The 19,204-nt window shown below is 38.5% G+C and overlaps 1 protein-coding gene across 4 annotated transcripts; it reads right to left on the reverse strand.

Moving 5' to 3' along the window:
- Nucleotides 1-357: 357 nt before the first annotated feature.
- YIPF5 (Yip1 domain family member 5) lies at nucleotides 358-17,973 on the reverse strand. Of its 4 annotated transcripts, none has more exons than XM_069592323.1 (7): nucleotides 17,799-17,950; nucleotides 17,163-17,282; nucleotides 16,307-16,389; nucleotides 5,805-5,977; nucleotides 4,829-4,974; nucleotides 2,649-2,830; nucleotides 358-1,340 (listed from the first exon to the last, which is right to left on the reverse strand). In XM_069592323.1, exons 3-7 carry the CDS (start codon nucleotides 16,363-16,365, stop codon nucleotides 1,178-1,180), a joined length of 723 nt encoding a protein of 240 aa, XP_069448424.1. In that variant the 5' UTR covers nucleotides 16,366-16,389; nucleotides 17,163-17,282; nucleotides 17,799-17,950; the 3' UTR covers nucleotides 358-1,177. The 4 variants fall into 4 exon arrangements, with proteins under 4 accessions (XP_069448424.1, XP_069448423.1, XP_069448422.1 ...); XM_069592322.1 differs by having other exon boundaries at nucleotides 17,167-17,282; nucleotides 17,799-17,940; XM_069592321.1 differs by lacking the exon at nucleotides 16,307-16,389 and having other exon boundaries at nucleotides 17,799-17,973.
- Between the last annotated feature and the right edge of the window lie 1,231 nt (nucleotides 17,974-19,204).

Consider the following 19,204-nt stretch of genomic DNA (forward strand, 5'->3'; position numbering starts at 1 on the left):
AAAAAAAAAAAAGGCAATACTTCCTCCCAATACAGCACCTTTCTCATAACTGATCTTTGTCCAAAATTAGGAGAAGTTTCTCCAGAAAAAGCCAACAGTACACAAGATACAGTATTTCTTTATAGATTTTTTAAACAAGAGCATGACAACATTAATGAAATGTTTAATACAAGAAAATAAATGTTGTAACTCAAAACAAACTGTTTTGTTTAATCTCTTATTTTTTTTTGATTCTATACTAGATGACCACTATTCTTAAAGCTTAGAATAAATTGGGAATACAAGTCAAAACCAGAGCCTAATTAAATAAAATGGAACACCGAAAATCTTGGTTTGACAATAAACTCAACAACACAGTTTAAATTAATCGGGAAAATTTTAATCAATAAGCATCAAACACACTTCACATTGGGAACTGCAATACTGAAGTTGTGACATTTTAAATATTTTCCTCAAAGAAGGTTAGTGATTATCTTTTTCCTGGGAAACATGGAAATGCAACTATAACATTAATGTGGCCAGTCTAGGTCACTATGTTTTAGTTAATGCTAATATTTAAACAGATATTCACATTCCATGTCTACAATAAGGTAGACTGTGAACTACCTGTATTGCTGAATTTTGGCCAAAATTCCATGAGATAATTTAGAGGAACGTCAAATTTCTGAAGTGCAAACTCATAAAATTTCACATTTCGATCACTTTTTTGCTTCAATTGCATCTGACTCAACAACACAGGCAAGTTTTCTTTCCTAATTACTTGGAAAAATATTTCTCCAGTAAGTCCTGTGTCTTCTCTACTATGGATTGTTTTTAAGATATCAGCTCTGTGGTTAGTTTCCCACAGTTGATAAAAATCTATCAAAAACACCATAATATACAATTAGCAAGGGAAAAGGTTGTTTTTCTAAGGCTGCAGGAACAGGAAAGAAATAGCACTTCTTATTTGTATAAGCACAAACACCTTTTAAATCTAGTCATACTGCATAAATCCAATATAGTATTCAAAAGTTCTATAAAAATGAACCAAAGATACTTATTTACTTCCACTGCTCCAAGAGTCAAACATTAGATCTGCATGAGAGTTGCACTGTAGCCATTTGCTGGTCCGATTGAAGAGTTCAAAGTCCTTTTTGTTATTTGGCCCAATGATGTCTACATCCCAGATAAATTCAGTTCAAAAAACGGAAATTAGGGCGAAGACTCCGTATAACAAAGCACAAGGATATGCTACTAGAAGCTGCTGTCCTTCCATGGCTAATGCAGAAATAAAAATTTTGGAAGCAGAAAAACTACACCATCCAATAATTCCAGCAGTAAGAATGATTCCTACCATTCCTCTGTAACAGACAAAGAAAAATGGAGAGCGGAGAGAAAAAGCAGAAGATGAGATTAGTTATGTAAGAGTACTAACATTACCAATTCTTAAGTACTTAAAAATTAAATCACATGTAGACGTCTATAGAAATAACCAAGATCTTTCTTCAAATGCTGATGTATCTCAGTTAATTCAATTATTTCATGTGATAAAAAGCTTATCTGTAACATATTTTGCTTCTTAATATAGCACAATTTCTCAAACTTGGCAGCACTGACATTTGGCCTGTGTGTGCTTCTGCTGTAAGGGCTGTTCTGTTCATCATTAGGACATTCAGCAGCATCCCTGGCCTCTAGCCATAAAATACCCATTGTACCTCTGCCCCTCCAGAGTTCTGATAACTAAAATTGTCTCCAGACATTGCAAAGTATCCCCTGGTAGCAAAACTGCCCCTGGCTGGAAAACACTGTTTTAGTAGAAACATTGTCTTTAAAATTCAAATATAAACATATCAATTTTAACAAATGAGAAGAGTGAAGCAGTTTCTACACTGAAAATCTGAAGCATTTTCATCCAAAACAGGGACACTATAAGGCCATCACCCTTTCAAATCTCTAGTATCAGTTGATACATACTCTTCTGCTATGCCTTCTTTTCCACTCTAGGTATAACAAAGCTCAATCTTTCCTCATGTCTAGCACTAGCCAGAACGAGGGGACTGAACTACTGAGACAGCATCTGTCCACTGGCCATGAGAAGCAACTTCATGAGCAATAATATATACCTCTCTCTTTAATCCTTACTTAAAAGTATTATTTTAAAATAACACAACTTTAAAGCTGTGTACAAGGATATTTGAGAACACAGTAGGCTAGAAACAGTCTCTTGACATAAAAAGTTCCAGTTTTAGTTAAGAAGCTACTAAATAGAGAATATGCATTTATTATTCATTCACTTAGTATATGCCTGATATAGTTAAGAAATAAGATATTAAAAAAAATTAAAGAGAAGGTAAGTATAATTTTAACAACCTGATCTCTTCCATGCAATATTTAGGTTAACAATCACCTCTGTTCAATTTGTTTATGGACACTGGTAAGTTTACCTAAAACTAGTAAAATTCCTTATTATATGGAAAGACATGGTATAAATGATTTTTAAATTTATTCTCACTTCCATTATTCATCACTGAAAAGTATGTAACACAGTCTTCATTTATAACAGCCACTATCTGTTTGTTGAATCAGTGATTTACCTCAAATTGATAGTGAACTAAATTCTATTACACAGAATTGGTCAATCAACTCCCAAAATAAAGATCAGTACTTACTGCAAAGAAAATATCACTGCGAAGCTGGAAAGCAGGATCATAGGAAGAAGACAATATCCAAGGACACTTGCCACACAACCAAATGAAACACCAGTCATACTCATTAAGTTTAATAAACAAAACATTCCTAGGCATCCAATTGCACTGATTCCATATACGTAGCCAAACTGGATTTTGCCAGCCTATGGGTAACAAAAAGATGACATGTTAGAGGGCAAAGAAAGTTACTCTGGGCTTCTTTCACCTAAAATGGTACTTGTAGAAGATATTTAATTTGTGAGGATTAAAATCCACAGAGGTATCTATTCTTTATATAGTGAAGTAAAATAGTGAGCAGACTGCCTTTTATATGTTTCTTAAGAAATTTAAAGTACCCACCTCTCAACACGCAGATATTCAGGATTTCATTTTCTAGCTACCATTTGAGTTTGGCATAGAATTCAACAAATAAAGATATAAAACCATTGTAGAATCACCTCAAGTCATAGATTTCTAAAAATAAATATGGCCGATTTTAAGCAAATAAACTACCAAAACAAGATGGAAAGTCATTCAAATATTTGGATAGTAGCTAATATCACTTGAATACACCCAACTCCACCAAAATTGCCCTGAAACAACTTATTTTCATTGGTAGATATAGTCATAATCATTTTAACAGCAAAAATAATTTCATCGACTTTGCTGCTGCTGCTGTGTCACTTCAGTCATGTCCAACTCTGTGCGACCCCAGAGATGGCAGCCCACCAGGCTCCCCCGTCCCTGGGATTCTCCAGGCAAGAACACTGGAGTGGGTTGCCATTTCCTTCTCCAATGCGTGAAAGTGAAAAGCAAAAGTGAAGTCGCTCAGTCGTGTCTGACTCTTAGCGACTCCATGGACTGCAGCCTACCAGGCTCCTCTGTCTGTGGGATTTTCCAGGCAAGAGTACTGGAGTGGGGTGCCACTGCCTTCTCCGATCATTGATTTTATATGGGTGTTAAAAGAATTAGGAGAAAGGAAGCCAGGATAAGCAGGGAGCCAGGGTTCTGTGGGGAGGGGAGGAAAAAAGTGATTAACTCCTGGGTAAGAGGAATATAATGGAAGATATTTTCTTCTTTCATTATTTTTCCACATTGGTGGTTGCTTTATACAGTTCTCTGACAAACAAGCAAAAACTTTAAAAATTTTCTGCTCTTACAAAAGACATCACTAAACAATCTTAGGACAATAAACATGAGCTTAATTGGAGTTAATACTCTTAGTCATGCTACGTGAACAAACAGTGTATTTAGGTCATGCTATCACTAAAATCAGTCTGCAAAAAAGCCTTTAAAAAGTTCTGGTTTGTCACCCATCTGACGTATGAAACTCAATTATGAAAATACCTCTACAGATTATATTAATGGAAAACTCCCTGGGATTTCTGTTAGAATCAATACTTATTTGTAAATATCTGATTAAGAGTGTAGAAGTTTAAAAAGGTTTACTAATAATAATAAAACCTGACACTGGGTACAATGCATTAAAACTCTGAATACTATATTCAAAATACTTTGAACAGTATTCTCATATAACCTGTCTTAATCTCCAAAACAATCTTGTTAGGTGGTTATTTATCAGAGGGAAGTGAAGGGTGAAATCAAGGGCAGATTAGACGCACTGAGTTCATGCCTAGCTTTTCTGACTAAAAGTTCCATCTTTAATTCATTATATTGTTTATTTCTTCTAATTCAGAAGAGGACATAAGATAAAATAAAACAAACATTAACAATTATATTTACAATTTCTCATTTTCAATATGCTCCAATATTCTTAGAGAGATGAGAGAGACTAAAAGTTGCTGTCTTTTATCAATTCATTAAATATTAAAATAATATATAAGAAAGATCAGCACTTATGCCACAAAACTCTACTCAAGGGCAACTTAAAAAAAAAGGAATTCTGATGAGTGACTAAAGCCACATGTTATTTATTAACAATTTTCCCTAATAATTGGACCACTTATTGGACCAAGAAATGATTTCTAAATATACCATATTATCAATAGTGAAGTGACGAATATGTATAAACTTAAACAACTCGATACCTTTTAAGACACATTAAAACTTGATGTAAAAGAAGAGTCTTAATAAAGGCTCTTGGTGGAATATTTAAATTCCATTCTTTAATCTCACACTGAGAGCTCCAACTAGAATCTTACCAGTAACAATGTAGCTCCAAAAGCAAGGCAAAAAACCATTGGTCCTGCCAAATCAGTCTCATTCATGATGCTGCCATCTGCTACTTTCAAGGGGTGTAAAACTGTGAGTGTTTTTTGCCAGATGTGGTCAAAATTGATACCCAATTCTAAATAAAAAGAAAAAAAGGAAGTCAATCAGGATTTGTGATACACTTTCAGTTTACCAGAGTTTATATTGTAACAGGGTGAAAAACAAAGTGAAACAACCAGTATCAAAAAAGTGATCTAGCAACATCAGATATTATTTTAGTGAGTCCTCAATCAGTCTTTACTGATTACGGTGCTTATTCCACAAATATCAAATCTCTGGTTTGGTGTTAGAAAAAGGTAAGGACATAATGAATCAGACACTCTGAGCTAGGCCTTTATAGCATAGAATACAGAGACAGCATTCATAGTAAGGGGCTCTATACCTGGGGCTTCAGAAACACAGGAGGCCCTGCAAAAACGTACACAAAACTATGTCTTCTCTGTATATATGTGCATTTTTCTGAGAAGAGTATGCATAGCTTTCACTGGACTTCCAAAGGGTATCCGATCTCCCCCAAAATTTTTAGAACTATTGCTTTTTGGGTCTGGAGATACAGTTTGAAAAACACCGTACACTGATGTTACTAGCTCTATCAGTTTGTTTTCATGCAGAACAGTCAATACCATGCTATTTCCTCTCACTTCTTCCACTGATAGAATTGCATCAATGATCTAAAGTAAAAGTTACTCTGCTCACATACTGACATACTTTATTATCACTATATAAACATCTATTAAAAAAAGTCTGGTTCTCTCTGGCTCAGTGTTATTCGAAATGAGTCACTTAGTAGAAACTTTTTTCCTACAGCCTTATTCTTTTAAAGACAAGAGGAACTTCTTCAAACAAAGATTTACTTTCAGCATCTGGATATTATAGAGTACTATCAAGAGTTGCAACCGACTATACCTTCTAATAAAGGTGGTTCATCCTCAAAGTTGTTTCCATAGAATGGCTGAGGTGTAGTTGGAGTATATGCCTGAGTTGGCTGGAAAATCTGCCCGGTGTATGGCTGTTGTGGCTGCATCATGTCTGCGGGGACAAACTGGCCTTGGTGCGAGTAGTCATAGCCAGCATACTGTCTAAAAAGCCAAGTAAAGTTACATGTCTCAGAATTATGTCAACATCCAAATCTGATATCCCTGATAGGCGCAGAAATATGTCATGCAATTTCCAGAATATCTACTTTGGCAGATTTTATAAATCATGGTTGAAATTAACTACTAAGATCAAGCTAATTATCTACAATAAGACAGATGGGTCATGGTGGAGAGTTCTGACAAAATGTGGTCCACTGGAGAAGGGAATGGCAAGCTACTTTAGTATTCTTGCCTTGAGAACCCCGTGAACAGTATGAAAAGGCAAAAAGATAGAACACTGAAAGAGGAACTCCCCAGGTCGGCAGGTGCCCAACATGCTACTGGAGATTGGTGGAGAAATAACTCCACAAAGAATGAAGAGACAGAGCCAAAGCAAAAACAACACCCAGTTGTGGATGTGACTGGTGATGGAAGCAAGGTCCAATGCTGTAAAGAGCAATATCGCATAGAAATCTGGAATGTTAGGTCCATGAATCAAGGCAAATTTGAAGTAGTCAAACAGGAGATGGCAAGAGTGAACGTTGACATTTTAGGAATCATCGAACTAAAATGAACTGGAATGGGTGAATTTACATCAGATGAGCATCATATCTACTACTGTGGGCAAGAATCCCTTAGAGGAAATGGAGTAGCTATCATACTCAACAAGAGTCTGAAATGCAGTACTTGGATGCAGTCTCAAAAACAACAGAATGATCTCTGTTCATTTCCAAGCCAAACCATTCAATATCATGGTAATCCAAGTCTATGTCCAGACCAGTAATCCTGAAGAAGCTGAAGTTGAAAGGTTCTATGAAGACCTAAAAGACCTTCTAGAACTAACACCCCCAAAAGATGTCCTTTTCATTATCAGTTCAGTTGCTCAGTTGTGGCCGACTCCTTGCAACCCCATGAATCGCAGCACGCCAGGCCTCCCTGTCCATCACCATCTCTCGGAGTTCACGCAAACGCATGTCCATCGAGTTCGTGATGCCATCCAGCCATCTCATCCTCGGTCGTCCCCCTTTCCTCCTGCCCCCAATCCCTCCCAGCATCAGTCTTTTCCAGTGAGTCAACTCTTCGCAAGAGGTGGCCAAAGTACTGGAGTTTCAGCTCTAGCATCATTCCTTCCAAAGAACACCCAGGGCTGACCCCCCTTAGAATGGACGGGTTGGATCCCCTTGCAACCAAGGGACTCTCAAGAGTCTTCTCTAACACCACATTTCAAAAGCATCAATTCTTCGGTGCTCAACTTTCTTCACAGTCCAACTCTCACATCCATACATGACCACTGGAAAAACCACAGCCTTGACTAGACAGACCTTTGTTGGCAAAGTAATGTCTCTGCTTTTCAATATGCTATCTAGGTTGGTCATAACTTTCCTTCCAAGGAGTAAGCGTCTTTTAATTTCATGGCTGCAATCACCATCTGCAGTATTTTTGGAGCCCCAATAAATAAAGTCTGACACTGTTTCCACTGTTTCCCCATCTATTTCCCAGAAGTGATGGGACCAGATGCCATGATCTTCGTTTTCTGAATGTTGAGCTTTAAGCCAACTTTTTCACTCTCCTCTTTGACTTTCATCAAGAGGCTCTTTAGTTCTTCTTCACTTTCTGCCATAAGGGTGGTGTCATCTGCATATCTGAGGTTATTGAGATTTCTCCCGGCAATCTTGATTCCAGCTTGTGCTTCTTCCAGCCCAGCGTTTCTCATGATGTACTCTGCATATAAGTTAAATAAGCAGGGTGACAATATATGGCCTTGATGTACTCCTTTTTCTATTTGGAAACAGTCCGCTGTTTCACGTGCAGTTTTAACTGTTGCCTTCTGACCTGCATATAGGTTTCTCAAGAGGCAGGTCAGGTGGTCTGGTATTCCCATCTCTTTCAGAATTTTCCACAGTTTATTGGGATCCACACGGTCAAAGGCTTTGGCATAGTCAATAAAGCAGAAATAGATGTTTTTCTGGAACTCTCTTGCTTTTTCAATGATCCAGCAGATGCTGGCAATTTGATCTCTGGTTCCTCTGCCTCTTCTAAAACCAGCTTGAACATCTGGAATTTCACAGTTCACGTATTGCTGAAGCCTGGCTAGGAGAATTTTGAGCATTACTTTACTAGCATGTGAAAGTGAAAGTGAAGTTGCTTAGAGATGAGTGCAATTGTGTGGTAGCTTGAGCACTCTTTGGCATTACCTTTCTTTGGGACTGGAATGAAAGGTGACTTTTTTCAGTCCCATGGCCACTGCTCAATTTTCCAAATTTGCTGGCATATTGAGTGAAGCACTTTCACAGCATCTTTCAGGATTTGGACTAGAATGCAAAAGTAGGAAGTCAAGAAACACCTGGAGTAACAGGCAAATTTGGCCTTGGAGTACACAATGAAGCAGGGAAAAGGCTCATAGAGTTCTGCCAAGAGAATGCAATTATCATAGCAAACACTCTCTTCCAACAACACAAGAGAATGCTCTACACATGGACATCACCAGATGGTCAACACTGAAATCAGAATGATGAGATTGTTTGTAGCCAAAGATGAAGAAGCTCTATACAGTTTGCAAAAACAAGACACGGAGCTGACTGTGGCTCAGACCATGAATTCCTTATTGGCAAATTCAGACTGCAACTGAAGAAAGTAAGAGAAACCACTAGACCACTCAGGTATGACCTAAGTAAATTCCCTTACAATTATACAGTGGAAGTGGGAAATAGATTTAAGGGACTAGATCTGATAGACAGAGTGCCTGATGAACTACGGATGGAGGTTCATGACACTGTACAGGAGACAGGGACCAAGACCATCCTCAAGAAAAAGAAATGCAGAAAAGCAAAGTGGCTCTCTGAGGAGGCCTTACAAATAGCTGAGAAAAGAAGAGAAGTGAAAAGCAAAGGAGAAAAGGAAAGATATACCCATTTGAAAGCAGAGTTCCAAAGAATAGCAAGAAGAGACAAGAAAGCCTTCCTCTGTGATCAATGCAAGGAAATAGAGGAAAACAACAGAATGGGAAAGACTAGAGATCTCTTTAAGAAAATTAGAGATACCAAGGGAACATTTCATGCAAAGATGGGCTTAATAAAGGACAGAAATGGCATGGACCTAACAGAAGCAGAAGACATTAAAAGAGGTGGCAAGAATACACAGAAGAACTGTACAAAAAGATTTTCACGGCCCAGATAATCACGATGGTGTGATCACTCACTTAGAACCAGACATCCGGGAATGTGAAGTCAAGTGTGCCTTAGGAAGCATCACTATGAACAAAGCTAGTGGAGGTGATGGAATTCCAGTTGAGCTATTTCAAATCCTACAAGATGATGCTGTGAAAGTGCTGCACCCAATATGCCAACAAATTGGGAAAACTCAGCAGTGGCCACAGGACTGGAAAAGGTCAGTTTCCATTCCAATGCCAAAGAAAGGCAATGCCAAAGAATGTTCAAACTACCACACAAATGCAGTTATCTCACATGCTAGTAATGATCAAAATTCTCCATGCCAGGGTTCAACAGGACATGAACTGTGAAATTCCAGATGTTCAAGGTGGTTTTAGAAAAGGCAGAGGAACCAGAGATCAAATTGCCTACATCTGCTGGATCATCAAAAAAGCAAAAGAGTTCCAGAAAAACATCTACTTCTGCTTTATGGACTATGCCAAAGCCTTTGACTGTGTGGATTGCAACCAACTGTGGAAAATTTGAGACGGGAATACCTGACCACCTAACCTGCCTCTTGAGAAATACGTATGCAAGTCAAGAAGCAACAGTTAAAACTGGACATGGAACAACAGACTGGTTCCAAATAGGGAAAGGAGTACATTAAGGTTGTATATTGTGACCCTGCTTATTTAACTTATATGCAGAGTACAACATGAGGAATGCTGGGCTGGAGGAAGCACAAGCTGAAATCAAGATTGCTGGGAGAAATATTAATAATCTCAGATATGCAGATGATACCATCTTATGGCAGGAAGCAAAGAACTAAAGAGCCTCTTGATGAAAGAGGAGAGTGAAAAAGGTGCCTTAAAACTCAACATTCAGAAAACTAAGATCATGGCATCCAGTCCCATCACTTCATGGCAAATGGATGGGGCAACAGTGGAAAGAGTGGCAGACTTTACTGTTTGAGGCTCCAAAATCACTGCAGATGGTGACTGCAGCCATGAAATAAAAAAGATGCTTACTCCCTGGAAGGAAAGTTATGACCAACCTAGAGAGCATATTAAAAAGCAGAGACATTACTTTGTCAACAAAGGTCCGTCTAGTCAATGCTACAGTTTTTCCTGTGGTCATGTATGGATGTGAGAGTTGGACTATAAAGAAAGCTGAGTGCTGAAGAATGGATGATTTTGAATATGTTATTTTTTGGAAGTGCATCAGTGTCTTTAAGAACAATCATCGATTTCAAACAGTGAAAAATAGGAAGCATCTTTCTTGTGAAAGCTTTCTGAATATAACAGAACATAATTAAAGCACCTTGCATTTGAATAGTTCTTTTAATTTTTTTAAGTAAATGTATACTTATTATCTCTGTTGCTATGTACTGTAACAAATCTTACTCTGTAGAAGCAGACCTTGGTATGGCTTTTTTAGTGATGCAAATAACAGAAGAATATTGAAGCGGAACAGAATAATATTGAAGCAATAGCTTTTAATGATCTGTTTCATCATGTTCTGGAAAAATATGACCTATCTATCAGTAGGACTAATCCAATTACACAGTAAGAAAGAAAGAAGAAATTATTTTAAAGGTAAGACATTTTAAAAATGAGAGCTGAGATGCCTTAGAGATCTTTTAGTCTCTAATTCTCTTTAAAAATTTATAGTCGCTTTTTCAAAAATATAAAAACCTAATGACCTCATTATTACTTGAGATTTTAAAGTTAAATCTAATTTTTAAATTAACTGAACATCTTGATTAAAAGCAAATCAAAGGTGGAATTCCTTGGTGATACAGTGGCTGGGAGTTTCGCCTGCCAGTGCAGAGGATACTGGGCTCGATCCCTGGTCTGGGAAGACTGAATGTGCTGAAGAGCAACTAGGGCCACAGGCCTCGACTGCTGAGCCCAAGTGCGCCACAGCTCCTGAAGCCCGTGTGCCTAGGGCCTGTGTTCTGCAACCAGAGAAGCCGCCGCAGTAAGACGTCCGTGCAGTGCAACAGAGAGTAACTCCTGCTCGCTGCAACTAGTGAATGTCTACTTGCAAAAACGAAGATCCAGTGCAACCAAAAATTAATTTAAAAAACCAATTAATTAATTAAAATTTCAACTACACATAGCTCGTATTCTCTTATCATGCTAGTCCAATACACGCTTAAAAATACTATTTATTTTTCTGGCTATAAAAATATTGATAGAATGCACTGCAGCAATATTTTAATGGCAAAAAACCAGAAACCAAAATAATATAAATATATATCTGTAACTACACTGTGACATGGGCATAGATTACTATGCATCTGTTAAACAGAATGAGGCGGTTTTGTAGGTACTCGAAAGAAATGATAATCAAAAACATTTAGTGGGGAAGAATAAAACCTAATATTCAGGAACTTCTCTGGTGGTCCAGGGGTTAAAGACTCCCGTGCAGGTTCAAACCTCTCGTCCTCGTCAGGGAACTAAGAGCCTGCATGCCATGTAGTGTGGCCAAAAAACGCACAAATAAATAAATACAAATTTTAAAACAGAGAAAAACTGAAAGGCAGAATAGTATGCATCATATGTATCCACTGTGACTATGCTTTTTAGACTATATACGCACATCTAGGTATATGTGTTTTATATACATATACATTATATACACAATTATATAGGTAAAGGGACCCAAAAACAGGTGAAGTAAGACACTTAATTTTCAGATTATAATCTTTTGTACCTTTAAAAATCCTATATAGTTATTATTTGTTGAAATTCATTAACTCTGTTATATGTAATATATAGCTACTGAAATTTCCCAAAACATACATAATAACTTTCTGAATAGTACTGTGTAAAGTGTTTAATGTGAACTGCCTCACATTATTCTCACTACTCTAGAAGGTTAATTTTATCATCCTCTTCATTACCAAAATGTGTAAACTGATATTTGGGTTAAAATGATTTGTCCACAAATGATCTATGCAAGGATTCAAAACCAGACTTTCTAATTTCAGTAGCTAGCTCTTATAACAACTGTAATAAAAATCACCTTCAAATCCTACCTGACATCAACATCTGTTATTTTTTTTTTCTGCATATGGATTTCCCCAGTCATTTTGGTATGCAAATACCTTGATTACTATTTATTTACCTACTTACTTAAACACACACACACAACCCCCAGGGGGCTAGCTGGCTGAATTAGGGTAAGAACTCACATCTTCTAATTTAGTAGAATACGCTATAGTGCCATCTCTCTAAGGATGTATCATAAATTCACCTTAGAGTTCATGGAACAAGTAGAAAAGCTCCATATGGAGGTTTGTACAATCTGCATAAACAGACTGTATTTTATTCTCTTTCTCCAGGGAGAGAAAGACAGAGAATATAAATATGCATGCAAGAGAAAAAACAAAAAGAATGACATAAACCCATGGTTCTCAAACTCTTTGATCTTAGAACCCACTATACTCTTAAAATTTGTTATTGAGAACTGAAATTTTTTATGTGGGTAATATCTATCAATATTTTTTCATTTTAGAAATTAAAACAGAAATGCTTGAAATACTTATTAATGTTAAAGTAAGATTAAATCTATTATATATTACCATAAACTTTTTTAAATGAAAAAGCTATTTTTCAATACAGCTGAAAATTCTTATATCTGCCTCTGTATTCCTTCTGTTGTGTGATGTACCATTTAGTTGAAGTATCTGAAGAAAATCTAGTGTTGCAGACATGTGGTTGGAAAATAGAGTGTTTTCATAATCTTTTTAGATTATCATTAATATTCTTTCTGATACATCAAAGCACAGAGCAAAGTGATAGTTTTTTAAACTTACCTTGCAATGTGGCAACTGGAAAGAATGCTAATGAACTGTCTTGTACTTTGACTGGATCCTTTCTTTACTCATATATAATTTTGTAACATCATGCACTGGCCATTTAGAAAATATTAATGAGAGTTATGCAGATGTTCCAAATATAGACTCACTTAATATGAAATATATGTATATAAATCATATTTGTTAATATCATCACTGCTCTCATCAGAAAATAATTACTGGGAAGCTGACAATTTCACAGTGATGGATACAAGTTTTTCAAAATGCTTATTTTTGCCTGAAAATGTGAATCTGATCATTGGCCCCACATACTGTCAACTGCTTTCCTTGAAGTAACAGGTCACTTCACTCATTTTTTGAGAAATTATTCAAGTCTGAAGAACCATAGTTTGTCTGTCAGATGTTCTTTCCAAAAAAAGGTTTCCCTGAAAAGGTGGCTGATTCAGCTTGTGACTCAAACTGCACAGGTGCTTTTCCTAGAGATAATTATTATACTTTAGTATGAAGTAGAAGTGCTTTAGAACTGTTTCCCATTTTGTCACATAGAATATTTTTAAAATGTATGTTGTCAAGGGTCAGGATTTAAAACAATAATTCTTACAGCTTCACCAAGGACATCTTTAAATGAAATGGCTTCACTCACCCCCAACAAGTATGTGATGAAGAATACAATGATTACTAGAACAGTTTGATGCCACTGTCTTGATTCACATTTGGGTACCAGCAGTTTTACGAATCATCGCTTTTGCAACATCAGTGCAAATGCCAACACACCTAAAAAGGTATAAAATGTCTCACTGTGTGTGTGTTAACCATTCAGTCATGTCCGACTCTTTGTGACCCCATGGACTGTAGTCCTCCAGACTCCTCTGTCCATGGGGATTCTCCCGGCAAGAGTACTGGGGTGGGTAGCCATGTCCTTCTCCAGAGGATCTCCCCAACCCAGGAACTGAACCTGGGTCTCTGGCACTGCAGGCAGATTCTTCACCATCTGAGCCACCACAGAAGAGCAAAATGTCTCACTATTACAAAAATAGTTTTGATCTTTCAAAACCTCCTGGAAGGATCTCAAGGACACTCTGAGAGCTGTAGACAACACTTCAGAACCACTGATACAGACCCATAAATTTCATGTAAGGAAGAGAAATAATGCAAGCAAATAAGAGCTTTAAATGTGGCACTATTATTCCTTCATTAGATGAAAGACAATACCATGGAATTTTACACTTTCCCTTTTCTGGCAGGATCTGCTCAGGAAAATCCCTGACTCACTCCTACTCATTTTAAACTAAAACTTAATATGGTAGACATGACCTTTACAGACTAAATCAACACTTCTACAGCAGGAAAAGTAGATGAAACCAATGCTCTCATAACCACTCAGCATCAGCAACAAAGACAAAGCCTCTTAACATACTGGGTTGACAACTTAAGCTGATCAAAATCCATAGGTAGTCCATAAAGGTATTATCAGTTAAAGGAAGATAAAAAAATACTAGCTTTCAGTGCTTTAAAAATACACAGTTGGTATTTCTATGTATGTCATACACACATATATAATACAATGTCTAATAAGACATTCATAAACCTCAGCAGATTGAGATCAAAGGTCCTTTTACTTTTTGGGTTTATTTTTTCTTATATGAATGTAAAGTACCCGTAGTGGAAACTATGCAAAATGTTAAAGCTGACTTCATAGGGCAAATGTAGAACTATGAACTAATAATAACCCAAGTCAAACTTGAAGACAATCCAAGTCAGATTATATCTGAACCTGTATTTTCATCGATAGAGAGACAGAGAAAAGTTAGCTGATCTTTGTTACCCAGTTGACATAACAAAGTATTATTTAATAAACTGAGATAAACACAAAAATGTCATTAAGGGGCAGATCCAATTGAAGGCACATACAGAAGAGTTCAAGTATTCTTAAAGTTCAGAAACACTGAACTTTAGTCAGTTATTACTACTAACACACTAGTCTTATTTTTCTCAGCAATATCTATAAATTCATATTTATTAATTGGTAGTAACATTTATATAAGCACCTGGAATGAAACTTCTTTACAAGCACTGAAGCAACGCTTACCAGTGCATGACTTTTGTTGAGATGGAACTGTGAGGTTAGCAACAGCATATCTAAAACAACTGCTCCATGGAGAACTGAAGTGAGATGCTAAGTGTACAGGACGGTAAGTTACACCTTTAAGAGATGCTAACAAGGATAGAAAGGAAGAAACATAAGAAAGGCAGAGATACATTTTCACTTGAAATCTAAGTGGAATAATTCTGTTGAGTCTAAACAATATCACTGGTTAAAAATGCACCCAGGTCCACATACAGAGATAGGTTTTCCAAAGCCCTACTGCAGCACTCCAGCCATTCTTACATTCATCTGCCCTGCCATACACTGCTGCTGCAGGTCGCTTCAGTCGTGTCTGACTCTGTGCGAACCCATAGACGGCAGCCCACCAGGCTCCTCTGTCCCTGAAATTCTCCAGGCAAGAACACTGGAGTGGGTTGCCATTTCCTTCTCCAATGCATGAAAGTGAAAAGTGAAAGTGCAGTCGCTCACTCTTGTCCGACTCTTAGCTACCCCATAGACTGTATGTAGCCTACCAGGCTCCTCCGTCCATGGGATTTCCCAGGCAAGAGTACTGGAGTGGGGTGCCACTGCCTTCTCCGTGTCAGACACTGAACAATCACAAAAAATATATATTTAGGTAAATAAATGAATGGATATTTCTCAACAGATTTTCTCCAATCCTGACCAATTAACTGATAAAAAGAGATAAATCTTCAATGGTATTATATAAATTAGAATTTAACAGAAAGAAAAAACAGTAATTCAGAGATAGAGATTATTATTTACATGCGCACTTACACTGTTCATTCACTGTGTTAAGTTTTAGGGGAAAAAAGCTTTACAATGTACCAAAATAAGCAGATTCCAGGTTTCTTTTGTTTTTGCCTTTGTAAAAAGTATAGCCTATGCAAGACAAACCACACTGTGTTAATTTCAACACGACCTAGTACTAACGCTTCTTTCAGACTAGACACACACCCTTTACATGCCCTCATCCTGGGACAGTCTTCATGGTTTTTAATTCAGGGTCCATATGCACATCAGTTAACACATGAACTGTCTGAACGTTATACACACATTAACACAGATGTCTGACTGCAAACGTGTATTTCTCAGAAACAGGCCCCTAGTTTGCTTCAGTTTCTCTAAAGGATCCTGGACCATCTAAAAATGGTTAAGTAACCCTGGTATAGGAAACTCTTTCACTAAAAGGGAGGCTGAGAAGATTAACCTTCATGACCTAAGAAACTAAGATGGAAATGGCAACTCACTTCAGTGTCCTTGCCCGGGAGGTCCCATGGACAGAAGTGCCTGGCGCGCTACAGTCCATGGGGCTGTAAAGAGTTGGACATGACTGAAAGAATGAACACACACAAGAAACTAAGAATATGATGTCCTAGAAGAGACTGGTAAAAAGCCCTCCTTCCCCCCCCCCCCCCCCCCCGCCCCGACCCCGGGCCAAACACCAGAAACTATGGAAAGAATACATTTTTTTGTTGTTGCTATTGTTTTTTTCAACAGTTCAGGAGTGGAAGGTTTTGAGTCTCCGACCCCGTGCCCCGCTCCTTTAATGTGCAACTGGAAAGTTGCGAGTACTGACTGACCAAAAGTTTTGGTGTGAGAAGTAATAAAAGTGATTATCAATTGCTATATGAAAACTACCTGGTGAATCATAGAAGGGAACTACACTGTTCAACAGTGTCGGTGCTTTCAGTTAACAATCGATATACTCTGAAAACTGGACTGATTTAACTACTAACGAAGCTGTCAAAAGATTTTAATTTTTAACTACTCTTGTGGTCTAAACAGCCTATCTCTAGTTACTTTACGCTCCTACCCATACCCTAAATGATGTTCAAATACTGTACTAGAAAAAGGTTCTTCAAACAATCTATTTTTCCACTCATGGCACATCTCAGTATTTTGCAGAAAATACCAAACTCTATAGAGGACATGTCGTCCGACCCAAAGAAGTGTCAAGATCTCTCTGAAGGCGGGAAGATTATGAGACGTCACAGTCCTGATAAGCAACTTGTTCCCACATTCAGTCTAAGGCAGAACCAAACATTCAGGGTACATGTTTTCACTGCAATCTCGAAAAACAAATGGCCAAAGTTGAAATGTTACTTGCTATAGGGTACTCCACTTCCTCCATAATCGTAGGACTGCTGTGACTGGTCATCGATGCTGTAACTTGTCTGGTAGAAATCCGTGTTTAAATTATCAAAGCCTGACATTGCAAATGATCTGCAACAGAAAAATGGCAAAGACAGCTTATGCCTAAGGGCCTCCTGAATTCGATCCTGACACTTTACTTAAGCGAATACCCTCAGAAGGCGGCAAATAATTCTTCTAGAATTTAGGGTTGCAGCATTTGGAAGGTGGGTCGCGGGGTGGGGTGTGCTAAAGAAATGTCTCTAAGTCAAGGCCCAGGAAGACACCTCCACTTCGAGGGGCTGATAAGCCCTGGGTACGGGAGGGGCGGGGACACGGGAGGACGGGTTCTGTGGGGTCTAAAATACCAACAACAGCAAAGATGATTCGTCACGTCGGGATAGGGCTTCACAGCTGAAAACACGACAGCCTCTTTGCAAAATAAGGCCTGGGCCGGCAGGGAAAGCGCATAGTCTCGCAGGATCCGCGTCAGCAAGGCCCGAAAGGGAGGGAGGGTCGGAGAGAAAGGACCCAGGCGCGGCGCCCACGAGCCGCCCTGCCCAGGTGCGGAGAGAAATCGAACATCATGCCACAGAACTGGGCACTCACCAAACGTGGAGGCAGCGGCGGCGGCGGTAACTCTGGTAGCCCCCCAAACCCCTCAAACTCATTTAAGGACCCTGTACTGGACCGGTTGCTACGTGTCAGAAGAGCAAAGAACTGCTTCCGGGACACGCCCGCTCGCGCAGGCGTGCTGGCAGACTTTGGGCTCGGGCTGAAGGGCAGGGGGCGGGGTTGGTGGGGCAGCAAACACGATGTGGAGCATGCGCAGTATCGGCCAACTAACTCCCGCGGCGGACTTACGGGAAGAGGGGACAGCTTCTGGCAGCTTGGTTAGTGGTGGAGGCAGAAAGGCGCAAGCGCAGAATTGTTGCTTACTACTTCATTGGAATGACTGATGTTGAAGCTGAAACTCCTATACTTTGGCCACCTGATGCGAAGAACTGACTCATTTGAAAAGACCCTGATGCTGGGAAGGATCGAGGTCACGAGGAGAAGGGGACGATAGAGGATGAGATGGTTGGATGGCATCACCGACTTGATGGACATGGGTTTGGGTGGACTCCGGGAGTTGGTGATGGACACGGGGGCGTGGCGTGCTGCAGTCTATGGGGTCGCAAAGAGTCAGACACGACTGAGCGACTGAACTGAACTGAACTTCAGAATGAGAATTGCTTTGTAGACCTAGTGCCTGAGTGAAGGCATGGAAATACAGATACACACACTAACTCCAAATGAGACAAAAATAAAGAAATAAAAATAGACATATTCCTTACAAACAAAATCACTAACAAAAAGACATAAACTATATATATATATATATATATATATATATATATATATAAAGGAGTATACTCTAGAAAGAGAGGAGCAGCTACACTTTGAGATTTTATGCTCCATAAAGAATTTCTGAAATTGCTCATGCAATTATGTAATTTATCACCTTTTACAAATAATTTGATAATTGATTGATGTATGTACCATCTGCTCAGTGGTAAAAAATCTGCCTGCCAATGCAGGAGACATAGGAGACTTGGGGTTCCATCCTTGGGCTGGGAAGATCCCCTGGAGGAGGAAATGGCAACTCAATCCAGTAATCTTGCCTGGAAATTTCCATGGACAGAGGAGCCTGGTGGGCAGCAGTCCTGTCTAAGTGAGAATACACACACACACACACACACACACACACACACACCTGATCTGCAGAATTTTAGGTAGAATTACTATATCCTGATTTGCTGGAGACAACCACAGTTGTCCCATTCTAACCCTGCTTTTTCCAGTATAATTATTAATTTTATTCCCTTCTCATTTTCAAAAATATTAGTTTGGCTGATAAATTATATGTTGTACTCTCTTTAAGCTTCACTACCTAGGAAGCAGTTTCTCGTTACCAACAATGTGCATTAATGTATCACTTCATTTACTTAGTGATCTTACTGAAAAAAATTCTG

Source organism: Ovis canadensis, chromosome 5 (assembly GCF_042477335.2).
Source record: "Ovis canadensis isolate MfBH-ARS-UI-01 breed Bighorn chromosome 5, ARS-UI_OviCan_v2, whole genome shotgun sequence".
NCBI lineage: Eukaryota > Metazoa > Chordata > Mammalia > Artiodactyla > Bovidae > Ovis > Ovis canadensis.

Coding starts and splice junctions, on each gene's coding strand:
- YIPF5 (XM_069592322.1), bottom strand. CDS start 17,217: ATGACCAGTCACAGCAGTCCTACGATTATGGAGGAAGTGGAGTACCCT. Junction 4,975..5,804: donor TGAACCACCTTTATTAGAAG/GTATAGTCGGTT, acceptor CTTTTTATTTAG/AATTGGGTATCAATTTTGAC. Junction 1,341..2,648: donor GCAGTGATATTTTCTTTGCA/GTAAGTACTGAT, acceptor TGTCTGTTACAG/AGGAATGGTAGGAATCATTC.